At 40.4% G+C, this 21,345-nt stretch overlaps 1 protein-coding gene across 4 annotated transcripts in view; it reads right to left on the bottom strand.

Moving 5' to 3' along the window:
- The window catches only part of USP8 (ubiquitin specific peptidase 8), an 82,004-nt gene that overhangs the window by 16,940 nt on the left and 43,719 nt on the right, over positions 1–21,345 (bottom strand). For all 4 annotated transcript variants that reach the window (XM_035259635.3, XM_078334231.1, XM_002753479.7 and 1 more), the window contains 4 exons: positions 10,414–10,576; positions 6,549–6,693; positions 6,070–6,293; positions 699–1,283 (listed from right to left, as the gene is read on the bottom strand). In XM_035259635.3, the coding sequence (XP_035115526.1) occupies positions 699–1,283; positions 6,070–6,293; positions 6,549–6,693; positions 10,414–10,576 (1,117 nt within the window). The remainder of the gene's footprint in view (positions 1–698; positions 1,284–6,069; positions 6,294–6,548; positions 6,694–10,413; positions 10,577–21,345) is intronic.

Genomic DNA, 21,345 nt, shown 5'->3' with positions numbered 1-21,345 from the left:
TATAACTGTTCTTGCTATTACAAACATATTTTTGGTGTTCAAAAGGAAAAGACATTGTTAATGCCATGATGAAGAAAAATAGAAAAGCATGGCATTATTAGAGACTGAACAATAATAATGTCCCCTAAAACTATGGGAATCAATTTTGGGTATGAAGCCAAGGGCAAAATTAGTTGGGTTATTTGCCAATATTATTTGAATAGATAAAGCAAGAAACAAAATGACACAGATCTGACCAAAAAATCATTATATGCAAAGATAAATGTTGGGCCATTTAGATGTCACTGATTTTGGATATACTGTAAGCAGATATAAATTCTATCATATGAATTTTGGCATCTAGTTCCTCTATACTGAGATGAGAAGGAGATTATATTTTACTGTAGTCTTTCCATGATCATACATCAAACATAAAAATGAAGAATGTAGCTACTTATCTCAATTAGTTGAAATACACTGCATTTTATAGATGCAATATACAAAAAGCAATTTCATTCCCAACCAATCATTTCACAAATGCATGGCACTGGCCTCAAAGGAGCATAGGTGAGCAAATATGGACAGATCAGTACATTCTATCCCCCATGAAAAGACTACTTGAAATGCCTGTGCTTTTATGGAAGAATGCCACTGGTGTTACTATATTTTCACATACATTTTCTTTCACTTCACTGGCAATTTGTACTGTTGCTGCTTACCCTGCCTGAAACTGAATCCCCTGTTGCAGATGTAGGGGGCACATCTCCTGTTGACTTTTTCTGTACTTCTGGGGTTGGACACCTTTTCCCCCTATCTTCTACAGATTTCTTGGCATCCGAAGTTTCATGTTCACTTTTACTTTGTCTTTTTACTCCTGTTATTTCTTTGCCCCTCTTTGCTGAGGTTTCATTGTCTTCTTTCTTGGCTTGCTCACTTTCTTTCTTCTCTATTTCTTCTTTTGCTTTTTGTTGCTTCTCTGTAATTTCATTTTCTTCAGCTTCTTGTTTCTTTTTGGCTTTTTGTTCTTGTTCTTCCCTCTTCAGTTTCTCTTTCTGTTCCCCTTGCTGCCTTTCCCGAAGTTCTTTTTCTTGTTTGCTTTTCTCCATTAGAAGAGCAGTTTCTGCATGAATACGAGCCTTTTCTTCATCAGTTAACAAGAGAGTTGGAGAGGAAACTACTGGCTTCGTGGAACGATCAGGAATAACTTTTCCATTCTGAGGAGATGGTTGCTCATGATTTGTACTTTCAGATTTTATTCTATGCTCTTCAGGCAATTTGACTGCTGGTTTTTTAGTACGATCAATCTAGAGCAACAAAACCAGAGCAAAACATTTTTGTCAAAAATCAGGACAAAAACCTCAGTTCTTGAGATAAAGCTGTGATAAAAGAAGTGTCACTTTGTGGAGACAACATCTGTCAGTACATCCATTTGTTAAGCACTCACTGTCAAGATTTCTCATAAAACAGAACTTGAATGGGAGATATTAAACTGGCACTTACGTCCTCCTGGCTCAACGCTTTTAATTTTTCTTGAGTGTTTTTTATACAAAAGAGTTCCAAATGTTTTCATTCTGGAAGTTCCACTTCCAGATATCCAAATACCTACCCAATATCTCCATTTGAGTGTCAATACATATACCTCAAACTTCATATAGCCAAAATGGATTCATGATTCCCCTACTACTCCCACAAACATGGTCCTAATCTCATGGATGTTAACTACTCTCCCAATAGTTGCACAAATCAAAAACCTGAGTCCCTTATGTTCTTCCCATATCCTTCTGCATGCTGACAATTTTCTTCCTATATCTGTCCCTCCATCTCTTCTGCCACAAGCCAAGACCAGTCAACCTCCTTTCTCACCAGGACTACAGCATAGCTTTCAACTAGTTGCCCATCTCTTCTCTTGGCCCCACCTCCCAATCTGTTTTTCCACATTATAGCCAGCGTATTCATTTTAAAACAAATTTGACCATTTTCTCTCCTGCTTAAAACCTTATTTTAATTTGCTACCCATGCTCTCATTATATCTAAAATCTTTAGTACAGCCTGTAAGGCCATGTGTGGTCTTACATCTGCCTCTTTCTCCAGTCAAATGGCTATGTCTATCAGCCATACTTGCCTTTTAAAAGAAAAATCTGACCATGGCTCACACCTGTAATCCTACCACTCTGGGGGGCTGAATGAGGTGGGTGGATCACCTGAGGTTGGGGGTTCAAGTCCAGCCTGACCAACATGGTGAAACCCCGTCTCTACTAAAAATACATAGCTGGGTGTGGTGGTGCATGCCTGTAATCCCAGCTACTCGGGAGGCCGAGGCAGGAGAATCCCCTGAACCTGGGAGGTGGAGGTTGCAGTGAGCCAATATCACGCCAATATCTTGTTACTCTAGCCTGGGCAACAAGAGCGAAACTCTGACTCAAAAAAAAAAAACAAAAAAAAAACACTTAAAAAAAATTCTTCAAGGATGCTATGCTCCTTCCCAACTTAGGTCTGTCTATCAGCTCTTCATCTAGATAATGCCCACATTAGATCTTGGCTTACACATCTCTCCCTCTGAAAAGACTTCCCTGATTCCTAGAACCTAGCCAAGTCCCCTAATATATGCTTTTATAATACCTTATTATTCTCCCTCTGTTGGAAATCTGATCAAATAACTGTAATCACTTGTTTAAAATCTTTCTTCCCTCCTAGAATATAAGCTCTAAAAGGATAGAAACTGTGCCTGACACAGTTAATAACTATGTTACTGAGGGAACAAATGCAATCTTCCCTAACAACTTTTACAGGAGGTAAAATACTGTTTTCCTTCAAGTTGAGTAATAAACTACCTAAGTTTCTGATTTAATGAGTTAAATGTTTACTACCTCAAATTAACAACATATTAACATTACATCATTTTAAGATGTGACCCCAACATCATTTCTTGCAAATATTCTGTACTGGAACAAAAATAAAAACCTACAACAACATCTGCCAGTAACAATCTACATAGTGTTCTTATGAAACTAATTTATGTTCTTCTACTAGAAAACAACTTGCTGGATGCGGTGATTCAAGCCTGTAATCCTAGAACTTTGGGAGGCCAAGTCCTCCTAACTTGAGGCTAGGAGTTCGTCTCTACAAAAAATAGCCAGACGTGGTGGCATGTGGTTATAATCTCAGCTACTCAGGAGGCTGAGTTGGGAAGACTGCTTGAACCCAAGAAGGTGAGGCTGCAGTGAGCTGTGATCGTGCCACTGCATTCCAGCCTAGAAAAGAGAGTGATATCCTGTCTTCAAAAAAGAAAACAAAGAAGTTAGTAGAAAAAAATAATTTCTTGGCCGGGTGCGGTGGCTCACGCCTGTAACCCCAACATTTTCAGAGGCTGAGACAGGCAAATCACCTCAGGTCAGGACTAGCCTGGCCAACATGGTGAAACCCTGTCTCAACTAAAAATACAAAAATTAGTTAGGCGTGGTGGTGGGCGCCTGTAATCCCAGCTACTCGGGAGGCTGAAGCTGGAGAATTGCTTGAACCCAGGAGGCGGAGGCTACAGTGAGCGGAGATCGTGCCACTGCACTGCAGCCGGGTGACAAGAGCGATACTCCGTATCCAAAAAAAAAAAAAAAATTGTTTACTTCTCTTTCTGCCTCTTAAAAAAAAATTCTGTCTTTTTTTCTACATGTATCTGAGAATAAAGTAAGAAGAACCACTATGGGGATGAAGTTAACAATATGAGGTGGAACAGAAACAAAAATAAATACTGTTTCCATTTACATTTTGGTGGCTTGATCTATTTTTCCCTAATCTTAAAAGCACAGTCATGTTACTCACAAGTTTAAAATTCTTTAATGGTTCCTCGGACCTAGAAGATGAAATTCAAATTTGATCCAAGTCTCTCTTGATGACTCTTGTCCATCCTTCTAATCTTATCTACTATCATAACTTCCTCTTTCCAACAGAGACTAGCACCTACATATGTTAAAACTGTTCACTAGGCCAGGGCCAATGGCTCACGCCTATAATCCCAGCACTTTGGGAGGCCGAGGCAGGTGGATCACCTGAGGTCAGGAGTTCGAGACCAGCCTGACGAACATGGAGAAATCTTGTCTCTACTAAACATACAAAATTAGCCAGGTGTAGTGGTGCATGCCTATAATCCCAGCTACTCAGGAACTGAGGCAGGAGAAATGCTTACCAGGAGGCAGAGGATGTGGTGAGCCGAGATCACCCCATTGCACTCAAGCCTGGGCAACAAGAGTGAAACTCCGTCTTAAAAAAAAAACACACTGTTCACTGGCCCCAGAGAATGCTCTGTGCCTTTGGTCATATAATTTTCTATTTGCTTCTTCTATCCTCACCTCCTATTCTTAAAGCCCAGATAAAATACTATCTCCTCCATGAAGACATCCTTGATCTTCTCAGCTAAAATATTCTCCTTGATCTGTGCTCCAGTGGCTTGTAGAGCAATTATGATATAATGCCTTATGCTGTGGCTGTTTATACAGATCTCTCCTACCAAACATCAGAAGAATCTAAACTTTCATGCTACCTTTTCTTTCCTTTTTTTTTTTTTTTTTTTTTGAGATGGAGTCTCATTCTGTCACCCAGGCTGGAATACAGTAGCTCAATCTCGCCTCACTGCAAACTTGCTTCACAGGTTCAAGTGATTCTCCTGCCTCAGTCTCCTGAGTAGCTGGGACTGCAGGTATGCACCACCACGCCTGGCTAAATATTGTATTTTTAATAGAGACGGGGTTTCACCATGTTGGCCAGGCTGGTCTCAAACTCCTGATCTCAGGTGATCTGCCCGCCTCTGCCTCCCAAAGTGTTGGGATTACAGGCATGAGCCACCATACCCAGCCCTCATGCTGTCTTTTATATAGAAGATCCTCAAAATATGTCTGAAAAACTGTATATATCTCATAAAGTTATGCTGGGACACAAAAGGATTAGGGTTTAAATAGATTTAGTTGAAAGGAAATGCAATAACGTAAGTTCTTTTTAGAATTTCCTAAATTCACCCTTTATGAAAAGTTGTTTAATAGTCTACAATTTATTCTGCAATACCAAAAGATCTTAAAAATGAAGACATGAACCACTTCAGTTTATAACAAAAAATTACCAGATTTTCTATTCACAACTGGCTCCACAAATCAAATGTCATCCACTTTAAATGTGAAATACTATTTTAAATATATCTGGGGAAAAATTAAAAATGTATGCTAAAAAATGTTACTGGGAAATGCACAGAAGGGGAGCATTAGTTAACCTCTCTTTAAATAAAACCAAATAAAGGAAATAAAAACTAAAACTTTTTTATTGTTACATCTTGGTTATTTAAAAACCTTTAAATGACTATCATTAAACATGCCTGTTATTCATGTGTCAAATTCTAAGGAAATGGAACTAAAGTATTATTTTAAAACCAAAATACTGACATCACATACCTACCATATGTAAACCGAGCTATTTAGGAAAATACTATGGGTCAAATTATAAAAAATATCCCAAAAGGGCTATACTAATTCACTGTGGTATGCAATGTTTACTGGCATTGTTTGTAGCGAATGGATCGCCAGCTGGCTTTGAAATCCTTTGAATTATCTACTGTAACATAGATGTGGTGATAATGCTGAATTATGATGAAAAATTTTTAAACAAAAAATGTCAAAACATACATTCTTCTCATTGATACTTTTTTTCAAGGATCTTAAAGATTATATATTAAAATTCATTTTTATACTATGCATTTCTTTTCTTTTTTTTTTTTTTGGAGACAGAGTCTTGCTGTCACCCAGGCTGGAGTGCAGTGGTGTGATCTGGACTCACTATAACCTCCACCTCCTGGGTTCAAACAATTCTCATGCCTGAGCCTCCCAACAGTTGGGATTACAGTCACCTGCCATCAAGCCCAGCTATTTTTTGTATTTTTAGTGGAGATGAGGTTTCACCATGTTGGCCAGGCTGGTCTTGAACTCCTAACCTCAGGTGACCGTCTCAGCCTCCCAAAGTGCTGGGATTGTAAGCGTGAGCCACCGTGCCCAGCTACACTATATATTTAACATTAAAGCAAAAGAGAGAATAAAGTTAAAATCAAGAACATACCTGTGGAACATTCTTTATAGTAGGCACTGGCTGAATTATGGGTGAAACATCAGATTTAGAAGGAGCAACTGGTTCAACTGGAGTTGATATATTCAGAGGTCCCATTCTCTCGTTTTGATCACTTATCAATTCAATATTTTCATCTACTTCTATAGGTGGAGGTGACATCTGGGCAGTGGGTTTAGAAGGAATTGATTCTTCCAATGAAGGATAAGTAAAATCCACTAAAATCCCAAAAATAAAAATGTTTTTTAAGAATAGCAAACCCATAAATGGTACTTACATTTCTCATGCTCGTTAATGTAATAATTAAATGTAAAATAAGTGAAATGACAATTACAACAGTCAAAGAAAATGTGAATTTCCAGGCTTATTCTAATAGGACAAATGCACACACAACCAAGAATGCTTCCATGAAAACATAACTTTAAAGTATATTTTACCAAAGCAATTTTAAACAAAAACTTTCACATACATACATGAGATAGACACCTCTTCATTCTGGCGTCGTGGGGGTGGAGTGACCTTAGCATTTGTTGTATACTGGGGATAGCAAAGGAGCCAGTTTTCATAGCCTCCCTCTAAAACCAAAGGCTCATTGCGCAGGACAGTTTTACTTTCCCACTATAAATAAGGAAATCATATTTTTAATATGTCAGCCATCTTTCAACAGATAAAACCATAACAAATCCAAATTTTAAAGTTGTTGCCTTAAATACAAGAATTTATCTTCTAAATAATGACAAAAAGAACGGATTCAAAATTCAACATTAAATGAAATTGTTATATCGGTGGGGTTTTTAAAACCACACAAATAATCAATGACCTTAGAAGAAAAATTAGGAAATAAATTACTTAATATAAAACAAAAATGACCCATAATGTCACCACCCCAATACCACTTTATATTCTGGAATCTACTCTTATAGTTTTCATTAAAATCTTTATAATGTTGCTTTTCTTTTATATGAACATATTTCATCAATACAGAGATATGTCATCATTTGTAATGACTAGATAATATTTGACTACTGATTAACTGATTGATGGACTGAGACAAGGTCTTGCTTTATCACTCAAGTTGGAATGCAGTGGCACAATCAAGGCTCACCGCAGCCTTGACCTCCTGGGCTCAACTGATCCTCCCACCTCAGCCACTCTAGTAGCTGCAATGACAAGCATACATCACCATACCCAGCTAATTTTTGAACTTTTGTGAGGTGGGGTTTTGCCACGTTGCCCAGGCTGGTCTTGAACTCCTGGGCTTCAGTGGTCCACCTGGCTCAGCCTCCCAAAGTGCTGTTCTACTTTACAAACACACCAATACTGAGTCAATCATTTGAACATTTGGTTTTTTTTCCCCTTTAATTATAAGCAATGCTAAAATAAGCACCAAAGATCTTTATACATGCACGTATCTTGCCACCTCCTGAAGGAAAATTCCCAGAAAGGGAGTTGCTTAAGGTTTTCAATATATTGCTGATCTTAGAAATGATCACTTAAAAATATGCTGGGCGCAGTGGCTCACACCTGTAATCCCAGCACTTTGGGAGACCAACGTGGGCGTATCACGAGATCAAGAGATCGAGACCATCCTGATCAACATGGTGAAACTCAGACTCTACTAAGAATACAAAAATTAGCTTGGCATGGTGGCATGTGCCTGTAATCCCAGCTACTCGGGAGGCTAAGGCAGGAGAATCGCCTGAACCCAGGAATCGGAGGTTGCAGAGAGGCAAGACAGTACCACTGCACTGCAACCTAGTGACAAAGTGAAACTGTCTCAAAAAAATATATGTATATATACTTTTTAAAGATAATTACCTAGGAGTCGAATTGCTGATTTAAAATGATGCCCAGTTGCCCTTCGGAAAGGCTATACCAATTTACACACTTAACCAACAGGATATGAGAATGTCCATTATACATCTTTATAATTTTTACCAAACTGATGGACACAAATGGTATCTTGTTTTAATTAGTGTTTATTAGTGAAGTTGAACATTTTTAAATTTACTTACTATACATTTATATTGTTCTGTGACTTAACTATTTAATAATTACATCCTTTGCCCCTTTTTCTATAGTTATTTGCAATTTTCTTTTCTTTTTTTTTTTTTTTTTTTTTGAGACAAAGTCTCGCTCCAGCCTGGGTGACAGAGTGAGACTCCATCTCAAAAATAAATAAATTAATTAATAAAATAAAATATTTAATCCCAACACTTAGGGTGGCTAAGGTGGGAGGAATGCTTGAGGCCAGGAGTTTGAGACTACCCTGGGCAACATAGCAATACCTTGTCTCTACTAAAAAATTTTAAAACATTAGGCAGGCATGGTGAGCACCTTTAGTCCCAGCTACTCAAGAGTCTGAGGCAGTAGGTTCACTTGAGCCAGGAGTTGGAGGCTGCAGTGAGCTATGACTGTGCCATGGCACTCAAGCCTAGGTGACTGAGAAAGACCCTGTCTTTAAATAAATAAATATAGATAAATACATTTTAAAAATACACAATTAGGCCTATTATGATTGTGTCTGTACTGAGCATGTACAGACTTTTTCTTCTTGTCACTATTCTCCAAACAATATGGTGTAACAACTGTTTACAAAGCACTTACTTTGTATTAGTTATTATACGGAATCTACAGATGATTTAAAGTATATGGGAGGATATGTGTAGTTTATATGCAAACACTATACCATTATATTTAAGAAATATGAATATCCATGGATTTTGGTATTTGTGGCAGTGGGGAGGGAGGGTCCTAGCACCAATCCCCCACAGATACTGAGGGACACTGTATTATTTTTTAAACCTTTGTTAACTTGGTCAGTGAAAATGGCATCCATTGTTTTAATATGCATTTATCTGATACTAGTAAAGTTGATCATTTTTATGGTCATGTCCACTTGCATTTCACTTTCTGTTCATGGCTGTCTGTGTCCACAACTTATTTTACTATTTTATCTTAAGTATTTTTCTTATTTGTAAAAGCTCTTTGGATTTTAGGTATTTTAAACCACGACCATATGTGTTGTAAATATTTTTGCCTATCTTCTGCCTTGTAATCACTTGTGTGTGTGTGTGTGTGTGTGTGTGTGTGTGTGTGTGACAGAGTTTTGCTCTTGTTGTCTAGGCTAGAATGCAATGGCGCAATCTTGGCTCACTGCAACCTCTGCCTCCTGGGTTCAAGCAATTCTTCTGCCTCAGCCTCCCAAATAGCTGGGATTACAGGCATGCGCCACCAAGCCTGGCTAGAGACAGGGTTTCTGCATGTTGGTTAGGCTGGTCTCAAACTCCCGCCCTCATGTGATCCGCCCGCCTCAGCCTCCCAAAGTGCTGGGATTACAGGCATGAGCCATCCTGCCAGCCTTGCCTTATAATCTTATAAGATCTTTTCACACCTAAGTTTTAATTTTACAATGTCTAATCGACCAATCTTTTTTCCCTCAATGACTTCTTCCTTTGCTTTTATGTTTTATAATCTAAATCTTAAAAAGTCATTTTTTCAGATAATTTATATTTCTCAAAATTCTAATATATTTTATATACATCAGTGTATTGTTATCTAGTGATTTTAAAAACTCTTTTATTTTACTTTTACTTTTCAAAATTTTTTTGAGGCAGGCCTTCATGCTTTGTCACCTAGGCTGGAGTGGAGTGGCAGTCTTGGCTTACTACAACCTCAACCTCCTGAGCTCAGGTGATCTTCCCACCTTGGCCTCCTGAGTATCTGAGACTATAGGCATGAGACACCATGCCTGGCTAATTTCTGTAGAGATGGGGTTCTCTCCATATTGCTCAGGCTGTTCTCAAACTCCTGGCCTCAAGTGATCATGCTATCGCAACCTTCCAATATGCTGGGATTACAAGCATGAACCACCAAGCCCAGCCAAAACAAATCTTTTAAATCTGAATTTATAAAAATTCTACAATTAAACTATCATGGGCTGGGTATGGCAGCTCAAGCTTGTAATCCTAGCACTTTGGGAGGCCAAGGTGGGTGGATCACCTGAGGTCAGGAGTTCAGGACCAGTTTGGCCAACATGGTAAAACCCTGCCTCGACTAAAAATACAAAAATTAGCTGGGTGTGATGGTTCAAGCCTGTAGTCCCAGCTACTTGGGAGGCTGAGGCACAAGAATCACTTGAACCTGGGAGGAAGAGGTTGCAGTGAGCTGAGATCACGCCACTGTACTCCAGCCTGGGAAACAGAGTGCAACTCAGTCTTAAAAAAAAAAAGTATGATGTATCTTTTAGTATTTAAGATAAACAACTAGTTAACATGCCTTTCTAACCAACCAAAGGTGGCTTGCAATTGCAATACACTAACAACAAAACTTGCTAACCTTGAAAAGTGCATCTTTCAGACTCCGGAGAGTTGTTCCAATTTGTAAATCTTTGGCAGAACTAAACCAGTCAAGAAGTACCACATATTCCACATTCCCCCTCTTCTTCCATGTGTCTTTAGAATCATCTGGGAGGTGTGCTTCAATCCAACTAGCAGTGACTCTGAAATGTATTAACATTTGTATTGGAGCAAAAGTCAACAAGAGGTCCTAATATACTAACAGTAGACACTCAGTTTTGTTCTACAGTCTGTACCACACCATAGCAAACTTGAAGTAGATTCCTTTCTAAAGTGAGGTTATATATTAAGATATTAAACAGCCTAAAATGTTTAACCCCTTCACTACTGTATAATATTGGAACATAGTTTCAGTAATTATTAAGAGACTAAAAGAAGACTCTATTCTTTTCATTCTGACCCTTCATTAAAAAAAGCAGCGGGGAGCAAAACTAAAAACAAATTGTCTGAGCTCCTCTTTCAGCCAAATATAAACTGGGGAATCATCTGGGTAAGATTATTCATATTTCAGTTCTCTTATACCTACATAATTAATAGTCCACCAAATACCAGGATGTTTATTCAACAAACATATATACCATTTACCATGTGCCAGATACTGTTCTAAATGCTTTATTCTCATTGAAACTCCTAAGGTGGATATTATTATTATCCCTATTTCAGGGAAACTGAGGCACAAAGAAGATAAGCAACTTGTTCAAGTTAAGTGGAGCCAGAATTAAAATTCAGGCAATCTGGCTCATGTACATACTCTTTGCTGTGCTGCCTCTTAAATCATCAACTGTGAATAACACCAACTCTACATTAAAGTACAATGTTTACATAATCTTTTGCTCACATAAAAGCTAATGGCATCTCTAACTACTGGCCCCTTACTCACTCCGGCCACTGGCTTCCTTGTTATTTCTGGTTCATCCCGGCATGCTCTTCCTTAAGGGCCTTTGCTCTTGCTTTTCCCTGTCTGGAATCCTCTTCCCCCAGATAGCTGCATCCCTCAATTCCCTTATTTCTTCAAGATTTGCTAATAACTTCTCTGTGAGGGCTTTCTAGATTAAAAATTTAAGAGCCATCCAAACACACACACATGGCATTCCCATTTTCAAGGAACCCAACATAAGACATGCTACACATTTAAGGTTTTATTGTGTGTCACCTAGCTTACCTCTCTTAAAAGCTCCAAAGACAAATTTTTGTTTGTTCAATGGCTTAGCCCAGCACTTAGAACATAGTAACCCAGCCCATAAAAAGTGTTCAGTAAACATTGGTTTAATCAGCCATGGTGGCTCATGCCTATAATCCCAGCACTTTGGGGGTCCAAGGTGGGCAGATCACTTGAGGTCAGGAGTTTAAGGCGAGCCTGTCCAACATGGCGAAACCTTGTCTCTAATAAAAAATACAAACATCAGCCAGAAGTGATGGTGCATGACTGCAGTTCCAGCTACTCAGGAGGCTGAGGCAGGAGAACAGCCTGAACCCAGGAGGTGGAAGTTGCAGTGAGCTGTGATCACATCACTGCATGCCAGCTTGCGCAACAGAGCAAGACTCTGTCTCAAAAAAAAAAAAAAAAGTTTAAATATTGAATGGGTGAATAATACAGATTCACACCTTTGGGTAAGGAGCTTCATATTATTCTTAGCAAAGCACTTAGTATTTAGGGGCATTTCAATATTTAACTGATGATACTGGCAAGCTGGGCAGGAGTAGCACAACTTTTATCCACAAGTAAAACCAAACAGTTGAAATGAGGGGGACTCAAGATGGCGCTGTGAGAACAACCCAGGATTGAAGTGTTCGGTGAATCCGCGGAGAGGTGAGTCAGAGCTGCATTTTCAGACTGATCTTTGTTGCCCACAGAACGGGGAAATTCCCAAGTATAAAGGAGACGCGGGACACCAGGCAGAGGCTCTGCCTGGAGAGGCCGGCAGCCGGGGTGGCGGTGGCCGGCCTGACCCAGCACTCCCCACAGGGCGCACTTGTCCGGGTGCCCTGTTGAACCGGCAACCTGAGACTTGAGAGGGCTGAACTTGAGACTGAAGGAGACTTGGACAGTGGGCCAGCCCAGGGGATTGCAGAAACACAGCGTTTGGGGTAGCGCAGTGGGACACAAAAAACGGCGATTCCAAACGCTCGCCGCAGAGACGGTCCCTGAGGCACTCCGTGGGGGAGGGGCGTCCACCATTACCTACGCAACCCGCCCCAACTGAGATACACGCCCACTGCTGACGCAGCCTGCAGTTGCCAAGGCAACCCGCCCCTACTGAGATACACGCCCACTGCTGACACAGCCTGCCGTTGCCAAGGCAACCTGCTACAACAGAGAGACCCCGCCACAGGGCGTAGCCCGTGGCGGAGCAGGGCAGAGCCTGCAGCAACAGGGCGAACCTCACAACAGCAGGACGGAGCCTCGGCAGGCAAATAGTGTCTAAACTGCCTCCTAGCTGGGCAGGACACCTCAACGGACATCCAAAAACAAAGCCCCAACCCCACAAGACAGAGCATTTCAGAAAAAAACCGGTTTTTTAATGAGCTCTGTTGCAGCAGAATCAAACATAGCAGCCCAACAGCCCTGAATGAACAACAGAGCTCACAGCTCAGCAACTGAGCTCCTATAAAGTACAGACTGTCTCCTCAAGCAGCTCCCTGACCCCTCTATATCCAAAAGACTGACATTTGGCAGGCATCATCCTGGGACAAAGATAGCAGAAAAAGAAACTGGTAGCATCCCTCACTGTTCCGCAGCTGCTATAGGTGCACCCCAGACAAGCAGGGCCTTGTCTTCACAGTCGTACAGCGAAGGAGCTAGACTGGTAGAAGGAAAACCAAGTAACAGAAATACTTCATAACCAACAATCTGGGTGTCCACTCAAGAGACCCAATCGAAAAGTCAGCAACTACACAGACGACAAGTGGATAAATCCACAAAGATGGGAAGAAACCAGCGCAAAAAGGAGGAAAACACCCGAAACCAGAACACCTCGCCTCCTAGAAAGGACCAAAACTCCTCACCAGCAAGGGAACAAAGCTGGATGGAGAATGACTGTGATGAAATGATGGAATTAGACTTCAGAAGGTGGATAATGAGAAACTTTTGTGAGCTAAAAGAACATGTATTAAATCAATGCAAAGAAACTAAGAACGTTGAAAAAAGATTTGAGGAAATGATAACAAGAATGGATAACTTAGAGAGGAATATGAATGAATTAAAGGAGCTGAAAAACACAACACGAGAACTTCGCGAAGCATGCACAAGTTTCAATAGCCGAATTGACCAAGCAGAAGAAAGATTATCTGAAGTCGAAGATCAACTCAATGAAATAAAACGAGAAACCAAGATCAGAGAAAAAAGCGCAAAAAGGAATGAACAAAGTCTCCAAGAAATGTGGGACTATGTGAACAGACCTAACCTACGTTTGATAGGTGTACCAGAAGGGGACGAAGAGAATGAATCCAAGCTGGAAAATACTCTTCAGGACATCATCCAGGAAAATTTCCCCCACCTAGCAAGACAGGCCAACACTCAAATGCAGGAAATACAGAGAACACCACGAAGATATTCTGCAAGAAGAGCAACCCCAAGGCACATAATCGTCAGATTCAACAAGGCTGAAATGAAGGAGAAAATACTAAGGGCAGCCAGAGAGAAAGGTCCGGTCACCCACAAAGGGAAGCCCATCAGACTCACAGCAGATCTCTCGGCAGAAACTCTACAAGCGAGAAGAGAGTGGGGGCCACTATTCAACATTCTTAAAGAAAAGAACTTTCAACCCAGAATTTCATATCCAGCCAAACTGAGCTTCAGAAGTGAAGGAAAAATAAAATCCTTTGCGAACAAGCAAGTTCTCAGAGATTTTGTCACCACCAGGCCTGCTTTACAAGAACTCCTAAAAGAGGCACTACACATAGAAAGGAACAACCAGTACCAGCCATTCCAAAATCAGACTAAATGCTAAAGAGCATCAACATAATGAAGAATCTACAACAACTAATGGGCAAAACAGCCACTTAGCATCAAAATGGCAGTGTCAAATTCACACATAACAATATTAACCCTAAATGTAAATGGATTAAATGCACCAATCAAAAGACACAGACTGGCAAATTGGATAAAAATCCGAAACCCATCAGTGTGCTGTATCCAGGAAACCCATCTCACATGCAAGGATACACAAAGGCTCAAAATAAAGGGATGGAGGAAGATTTACCAAGCAAATGGAGAGCAAAAAAAAAGCAGGAGTTGCAATTCTCATCTCTGATAAAATAGACTTTAAAGCAACAAAGATCAAAAGAAACAAAGAAGGCCATTACATAATGGTAAAAGGATCGATACAACAAGAAGAGCTAACGATCCTAAACATATATGGACCCAATACAGGAGCACCCAGATACATAAGGCAAGTTCTTAATGACTTACAAAGAGACTTAGACTCCCACACAATAATAGTGGGAGACTTTAACACTCCACTGTCAATATTAGACAGATCAACCAGACAGAAAATCAACAAGGATATCCAGGGCTTGAACTCAGACCTGGAGCAAGCAAACCTGATAGACATTTACAGAACTCTCCACCCCAAATCCACAGAATATACATTCTTCTCAGCACCACATCACACCTACTCTAAAATTGACCACATAATCGGAAGTAAAGCACTGCTCAGCAAATGCAAAACAAATGAAATCATAACAAACAGTCTCTTAGACCATAGTGCAATCAAGTTAGAACTCAGAATTCAGAAATCAACCCAGAACCACACAGCTTCATGGAAACTGAACAACTGGCTCTTGAATGTTGATTGGATAAACAACGAAATGAAGGCAGAAATAAAGAAGTTCTTCGAAACCAATGAGAACGAAGATACAACATGCCAGAATCTCTGGGACACATTTAAAGCAGTCTCTAGAGGAAAGTATATAGCAATAAGTGCCCATATGAGGAGAATGGAGAGATCCAAAATTGACACCCTATCGTCAAAATTGAAACAGCTAGAGGAGCAAGATCAAAAAAACTCAAAACCAAGTAGAAGACAAGAAATAACTAAGATCAGAGCTGAACTGAAGGAGATTGAGACACGAAAAACCCTTCAAAAAATCAATAAATCCAAGAGCTGGTTTTTGAAAAGATCAACAAAATAGACAGACCACTAGCCAGATTGATTAAAAAGAAAAGAGAGAACAACCAAATAGATGCAATAAAAAATGATAAAGGGGAAATCACCACAGATTCCACAGAAATTCAAACCATCATCAGAGAATATTACAAACAACTCTATGCACATAAACTAGTAAACCTGGAAGAAATGGATAAATTCCTGGACTCCTGTGTCCTCCCAAGCCTAAACCAGGAGGAAGCTGAAACTATGAATAGACCAATAACAAGGTCAGAAGTCGAGGCAGCAATTAAGAGCCTACCACACAAAAAAAGCCTAGGCCCAGACGGGTTCACAGCCAAATTCTACCAGACACACAAAGAGGAGCTGATACCATTCCTTCTAAAACTATTCCAAATAATCCAAAAAGAGGGAATCCTTCCCAAATCATTTTATGAGACCAACATCATCCTGATACCAAAACCCGGCAGAGACCCAACAAGAAAAGAAAACTTCAGGCCAATATCCATGATGAACATAGATGCAAAAATCTTCAATAAAATATTGGCAAGCCGATTGCAACAGCAAATCAAAAAACTTATCCATCATGATCAAGCAGGATTCATCCCGGGGATGCAAGGCTGGTTCAACATACGCAAGTCTATAAACGTAATTCACCACATAAACAGAACCAAAAACAAAAACCACATGATTATCTCAATTGACGCAGAGAAGGCATTTGACAAAATTCAACAGCCCTTTATGCTAAAAACCCTCAATAAACTCAGTATCGATGGAACGTATCTCAAAGTAATAAAAGCTATTTATGACAAACCAACAGCCAATATCATACTGAATGGGCAAAAACTGGAAGCATTCCCTTTGAAATCCGGCACTAGACAAGGATGCCCTCTTTCACCACTCCTATTCAATATAGTACTGGAAGTTCTAGCCAGAGCAATCAGGCAAGAAAAAGAAATAAAGGGTATTCAAATAGGAAAGGTGGAAGCCAAATTGTCTCTATATGCAGACGACATGATAGTATACCTAGAAGACCCCATCGCCTCAGCCCAAAAACTCCTGAAACTGATAAGCAACTTCAGCAAAGTCTCAGGATATAAAATCAATGTGCAAAAATCACAAGCATTCGTCTACACCAATAACAGACTTAAAGAAAGCCAAATCAAGAACGAACTGCCATTCACAATTGCTACAAAAAGAATAAAATACCTTGGAATACAACTCACAAAGAACGTAAGGGACCTCTTCAAGGAGAACTACAAACCACTGCTCAACAAAATCAGAGAGGACACAAACAGATGGAGAAACATTCTATGTTCATGGTTAGGAAGAATTAATATCGTGAAAATGGCTATACTGCCCAAAGTAATTTACAGAATCAACGCTATCCCCATCAAGCTACCATTGACTTTCTTCACAGAACTAGAAAAAACCACCATGAACTTCATATGGAACCAAAAGAGAGCCCGCATAGCCAAGTCAATTCTAAGCAAAAAGAGCACAGCCGGGGGCATCACACTACCGGATTTCAAACTATACTACAAGGCTACAGTAATCAAAACAGCATGGTACTGGTACCAAAACAGAGATATAGACCAATGGAACAAAACAGAGGCACCGGAGGCAACACAACGTATCTACAACTATACAATCTTTGATAGACCTGACAAAAACAAGCAATGGGGAAAGGATTCCCTGTTTAACAAATGGTGTTGGGAAAACTGGCTAGCCATGTGCAGAAAGCAGAAACTGGACCCCTTCCTGACACCTTACACTAAAATTAACTCCAGATGGATTAAACACTTAAACATAAGACCTGGCACAATAAAAACCCTAGAAGGAAATCTAGGCAAAACTATCCAGGACATAGGAGTAAGCAAGGACTTCATGAACAAAACACCAAAAGCATTGGCAACAAAAGCCAAAATAGACAAATGGGACCTAATGAAACTCCACAGCTTCTGCACGGCAAAAGAAACAGTCACTAGAGTGAATCAGCAACCAACAGAATGGGAAAAAATTTTTGCAGTTTACCCATCTGACAAAGGGCTGATATCCAGAATTTACAAAGAACTCAAACAGATTTACAGGAAAAAAACAAACAAGCCCATTCAAAAGTGGGCAAACGATATGAACAGACACTTTAGGAAAGAAGACATATATGAGGCCAACAATCATATGAAAAAATGCTTATCGTCACTGGTCATCAGAGAGATGCAAATCAAAACCACATTGAGATACCATCTCACGCCAGTTAGAATGGCGATCATTAAAAATCTGGAGACAACAGATGCTGGAGAGGATGTGGAGAAAAAGGAACACTTCTACACCGTTGGTGGGAGTGTAAATTAGTTCAACCATTGTGGAAGACAGTGTGGCGATTCCTCAAGGCCTTAGAAATAGAAATTCCATTTGACCCAGCAATCCCATTACTGGGTATATATCCAAAAGGCTATAAGTCATTCTACTATAAGGACACATGTACACAAATGTTCATTGCAGCACTGTTTACAATAGCAAGGACCTGGAATCAACCCAAATGCCCATTGATAATAGACTGGATTGGAAAAATGTGGCACATATACACCATGGAATATTATGCAGCAATCAGAAATGATGAGTTTGTGTCGTTTGTAGGGACATGGATGAATCTGGAGAACATCATCCTCAGCAAACTGACACAAGAACAGAAAATGAAACACCGCATATTCTCACTCATAGGCGGGTGATGCAAAATGAGAACACATGGACACAGGGAGGGGAGTACTAAACACTGGGGTCTATTGGGGGGAAAAGGGGAGGGCCAGTGGGAGGGGGAGGTGGGGAGGGATAGCCTGGGGAGAAATGCCAAATGTGGGTGAAGGGGAGAAAGGAAGCAAAACACACTGCCATGTGTGTACCTACGCAACTGTCTTGCATGTTCTGCTCATGTACCCCAAAACCTAAAATGCAATAAAAAATTAAAAAAAAAAAAAAAACCAAACAGTTAAGAATATTTTAATTTTAAAATCCAGTTCCTATATAATACCGTTGGATACTAAAGGCAAAATGTGATATTCATAAAGACTATTTCCAACCTTAGGGATAAATTCACCTAAATACTGTTTTCAGGATTAGTATTTTACAGAAAACAGTTTGGGAAACAACAGTATCAGCCAATGTTTCTCACACTTCTGTCTTCACAATTTTCTCCAACTCCACTTGTTCTATTATTATTTAAATTTAATTTAATTAAAAATAAGTTTTTACTTAAATAAATTTAATAGGAAATTGTATGGCCCTAAATACATGAAAAAAACCAGCATCATATCCAATAAGTAAAAGGAATGTCTGAAGGTAAATATTTAAGTAAACTGTGCTATATTCACACAACAGAACAATATATGTCAATGAGAATGAACAAACTACGACTACACACAATAGAGATGACTGTCACAAACACAGGTTGACTAAAGAAGACAGATATTAAAGGCTACATATTAAACAATTCCATTTATATAAAGTACAAAAGCAGATAAAAAGAATATATTCTGTTAGAAGTTGGTGCTTTCCTTGGACAGTGGGATATGGGTAGTAACTTACAGGTGGTATATCGGGTTCAGGAAGGATGATAATGTTACGTTTCTTGGTCTGGATGCTAGTTAAGTGGGTGCATTCAGTTAATGAAAATTCACTGGGCTAGACACTTAGGACAGCAATACTTTGATATGTATACTATAATGTATTAAAAGTTAAGGCCAGGCACAGTGGCTCAGGCAGAGCACGGTGGCTCACACCTGTAATCCCAACACTTTGGGAGGAGGAGGCAGGTGGATCATGAGGTCAAGAGATCGAGACCATCCTGGCCAACATGGTGAAACCCTATCTCTACTCAAAATACAAAAATTAGCTGGGTGTGGTGGTGTGTGCCTGTAGTCCCAGCTACTTGGGAGACTGAGGCAGGAGAATCGCTTGAACCCAGGAGGCAGAGGTTGCAGTGAGCTGAGATTGTGCCACTGCACTCCAGCCTGGGCAACAGAGTGAAACTCTGTCTCAAAAATAAATAAATAAATAAATAAATAAAAGTTAAGAATATGGGAGCTAAGGCCGGCGCAGTGGCTCATGCCTATAATCCCAGCACTTTGGGAGGCTGAGGCAGGTAGATCATAAGGTCAAGAGATGGAGACCATCCTGGTCCACAAGGTGAAACCCTGTCTCTACTAAAAATGCAAAAATTAGCTGGGCATGGTGGTGCACGCCTGTATTCCCAGCTACTCGGGAGGCTGAGGCAGGAGAATTGCTTGAACCCAGAAGGCAGAGGTTGCGGTGAGTTGAGATCGTGCCATTGCACTCCAGTCTGGGTAACAACAGCGAAACTCCGTCTCAAAAAAAAAAAAAAAGAATATGGGAGCTAAATGATAAGAACTTATAAACACAAAGAAGGAAACGACAGACACTGGGGTCTACTTGAGGGGGAGTGTAAGAAGAAGGAGAGGAGCAGAAAAGATAAGTATTGACTACTGAGCTTAAAACCTTGGTGATAAAATAATATGTACAACAAACCCCTGTGACACATGTTTACCTATGTAACAAACCTTCACATGTACCAACAAACCCAAAATAAAAGTTAAAAAAAGAAATAGGCCAGGCACAGTGGCTCACACCTGTAATCCCAGCACTTTGGGAAGCTGATGCAGGCAGATCATTTGAGGCCAGTAGTTCAAGACAAGCCTGGCCAACACAGTGAAATCCTGTCGCTACTAAAAACACAAAAATTATCCAGGTGTGGTGGTGTACACCTGTAATCCCAGCTACTCACGAGGCTGAGACACAAGACATGAGGATCACTTGAACACAGGAGGCGAAGATTGCAGTGAGCTAAGATTGCACAACTACACTCCAGCCTGAGCCAAACAGCAAGACTATGTCTCAAAAAATTTTTTAAAATAATAATAAAAAAAGCTGGGCACAGTGGCTCACACCTGTAATCCCAGCACTTTGGAAGGCCAAGGCAGGTGGACCATTTGAGGTCAGGAGTTCCAGACTAGCCTGGCCAACATGGTGAAACCCGTCTCTACTAAAAATTTAAAAATTAGCTAGGCAAGGTGGTACGTGCCTGTCATCCCAGCTACTCAGCCTTCTGAGGCAGGAGACTCTTGAACCTAGGAGGCGGACGTTGCAGTGGGTGGCGATCACACCACTGCACTCCAGCCTGGGTGACAGAGCGAGACTCTATCTCATAAATAAATAAATAGCTAGCTTGAAATTTTAAGAACAGGTAGGCTGGGTCTAAAGGCTCACACCTGTAATCCCAGCACTCTGGAAGGCTAAGGTTGGAGGATCGTTTGAGCCCGAGAGTTTGAGACCAGTCTGGGCAATGTAGCAAAACCCCGTCTCTACAAAAAACATAAAAATTAGCTGGGAGAGGTGGCATGTGCCTGTAGTCCCAGCTGCCCAGGAGGCTGAGGTGGGAGGATCACCTGAACCCAGGTCAAGGCTGCAGTGAAATGTAATCATGCCTCTGTATTCTAGCCCAAGCACAGAGTGAGACTCTGTCTCAAAAATAAATAAATAGACCAGGTGCGTTGGCTCACGCCTGTAATCCCAGCACTTTGGGAGGCCAAGGCAGGCGGATCACAAGTTCAGGAGAGAGAGACCATCCTGGCTAACACAGTGAAACCTCGTCTCCAATAAAAATACAAAAATTAGCCAGGCATGGTGACATGCACCTACAGTCCCAGCTACTTAAGAGGCTGAGGCAGGAGAATCCATTGAATCCAGGAGGCAGAGGCTGCAGTGAGCTGAGATTGTGCCATTGCACTCCA

This window comes from Callithrix jacchus, chromosome 8 (genome assembly GCF_049354715.1).
Source record: "Callithrix jacchus isolate 240 chromosome 8, calJac240_pri, whole genome shotgun sequence".
Taxonomy (NCBI): domain Eukaryota; kingdom Metazoa; phylum Chordata; class Mammalia; order Primates; family Cebidae; genus Callithrix; species Callithrix jacchus.
The sequence above is the reverse complement of the archived record's forward strand: the minus strand, read 5'-3'. Positions and strand labels throughout refer to the sequence as shown.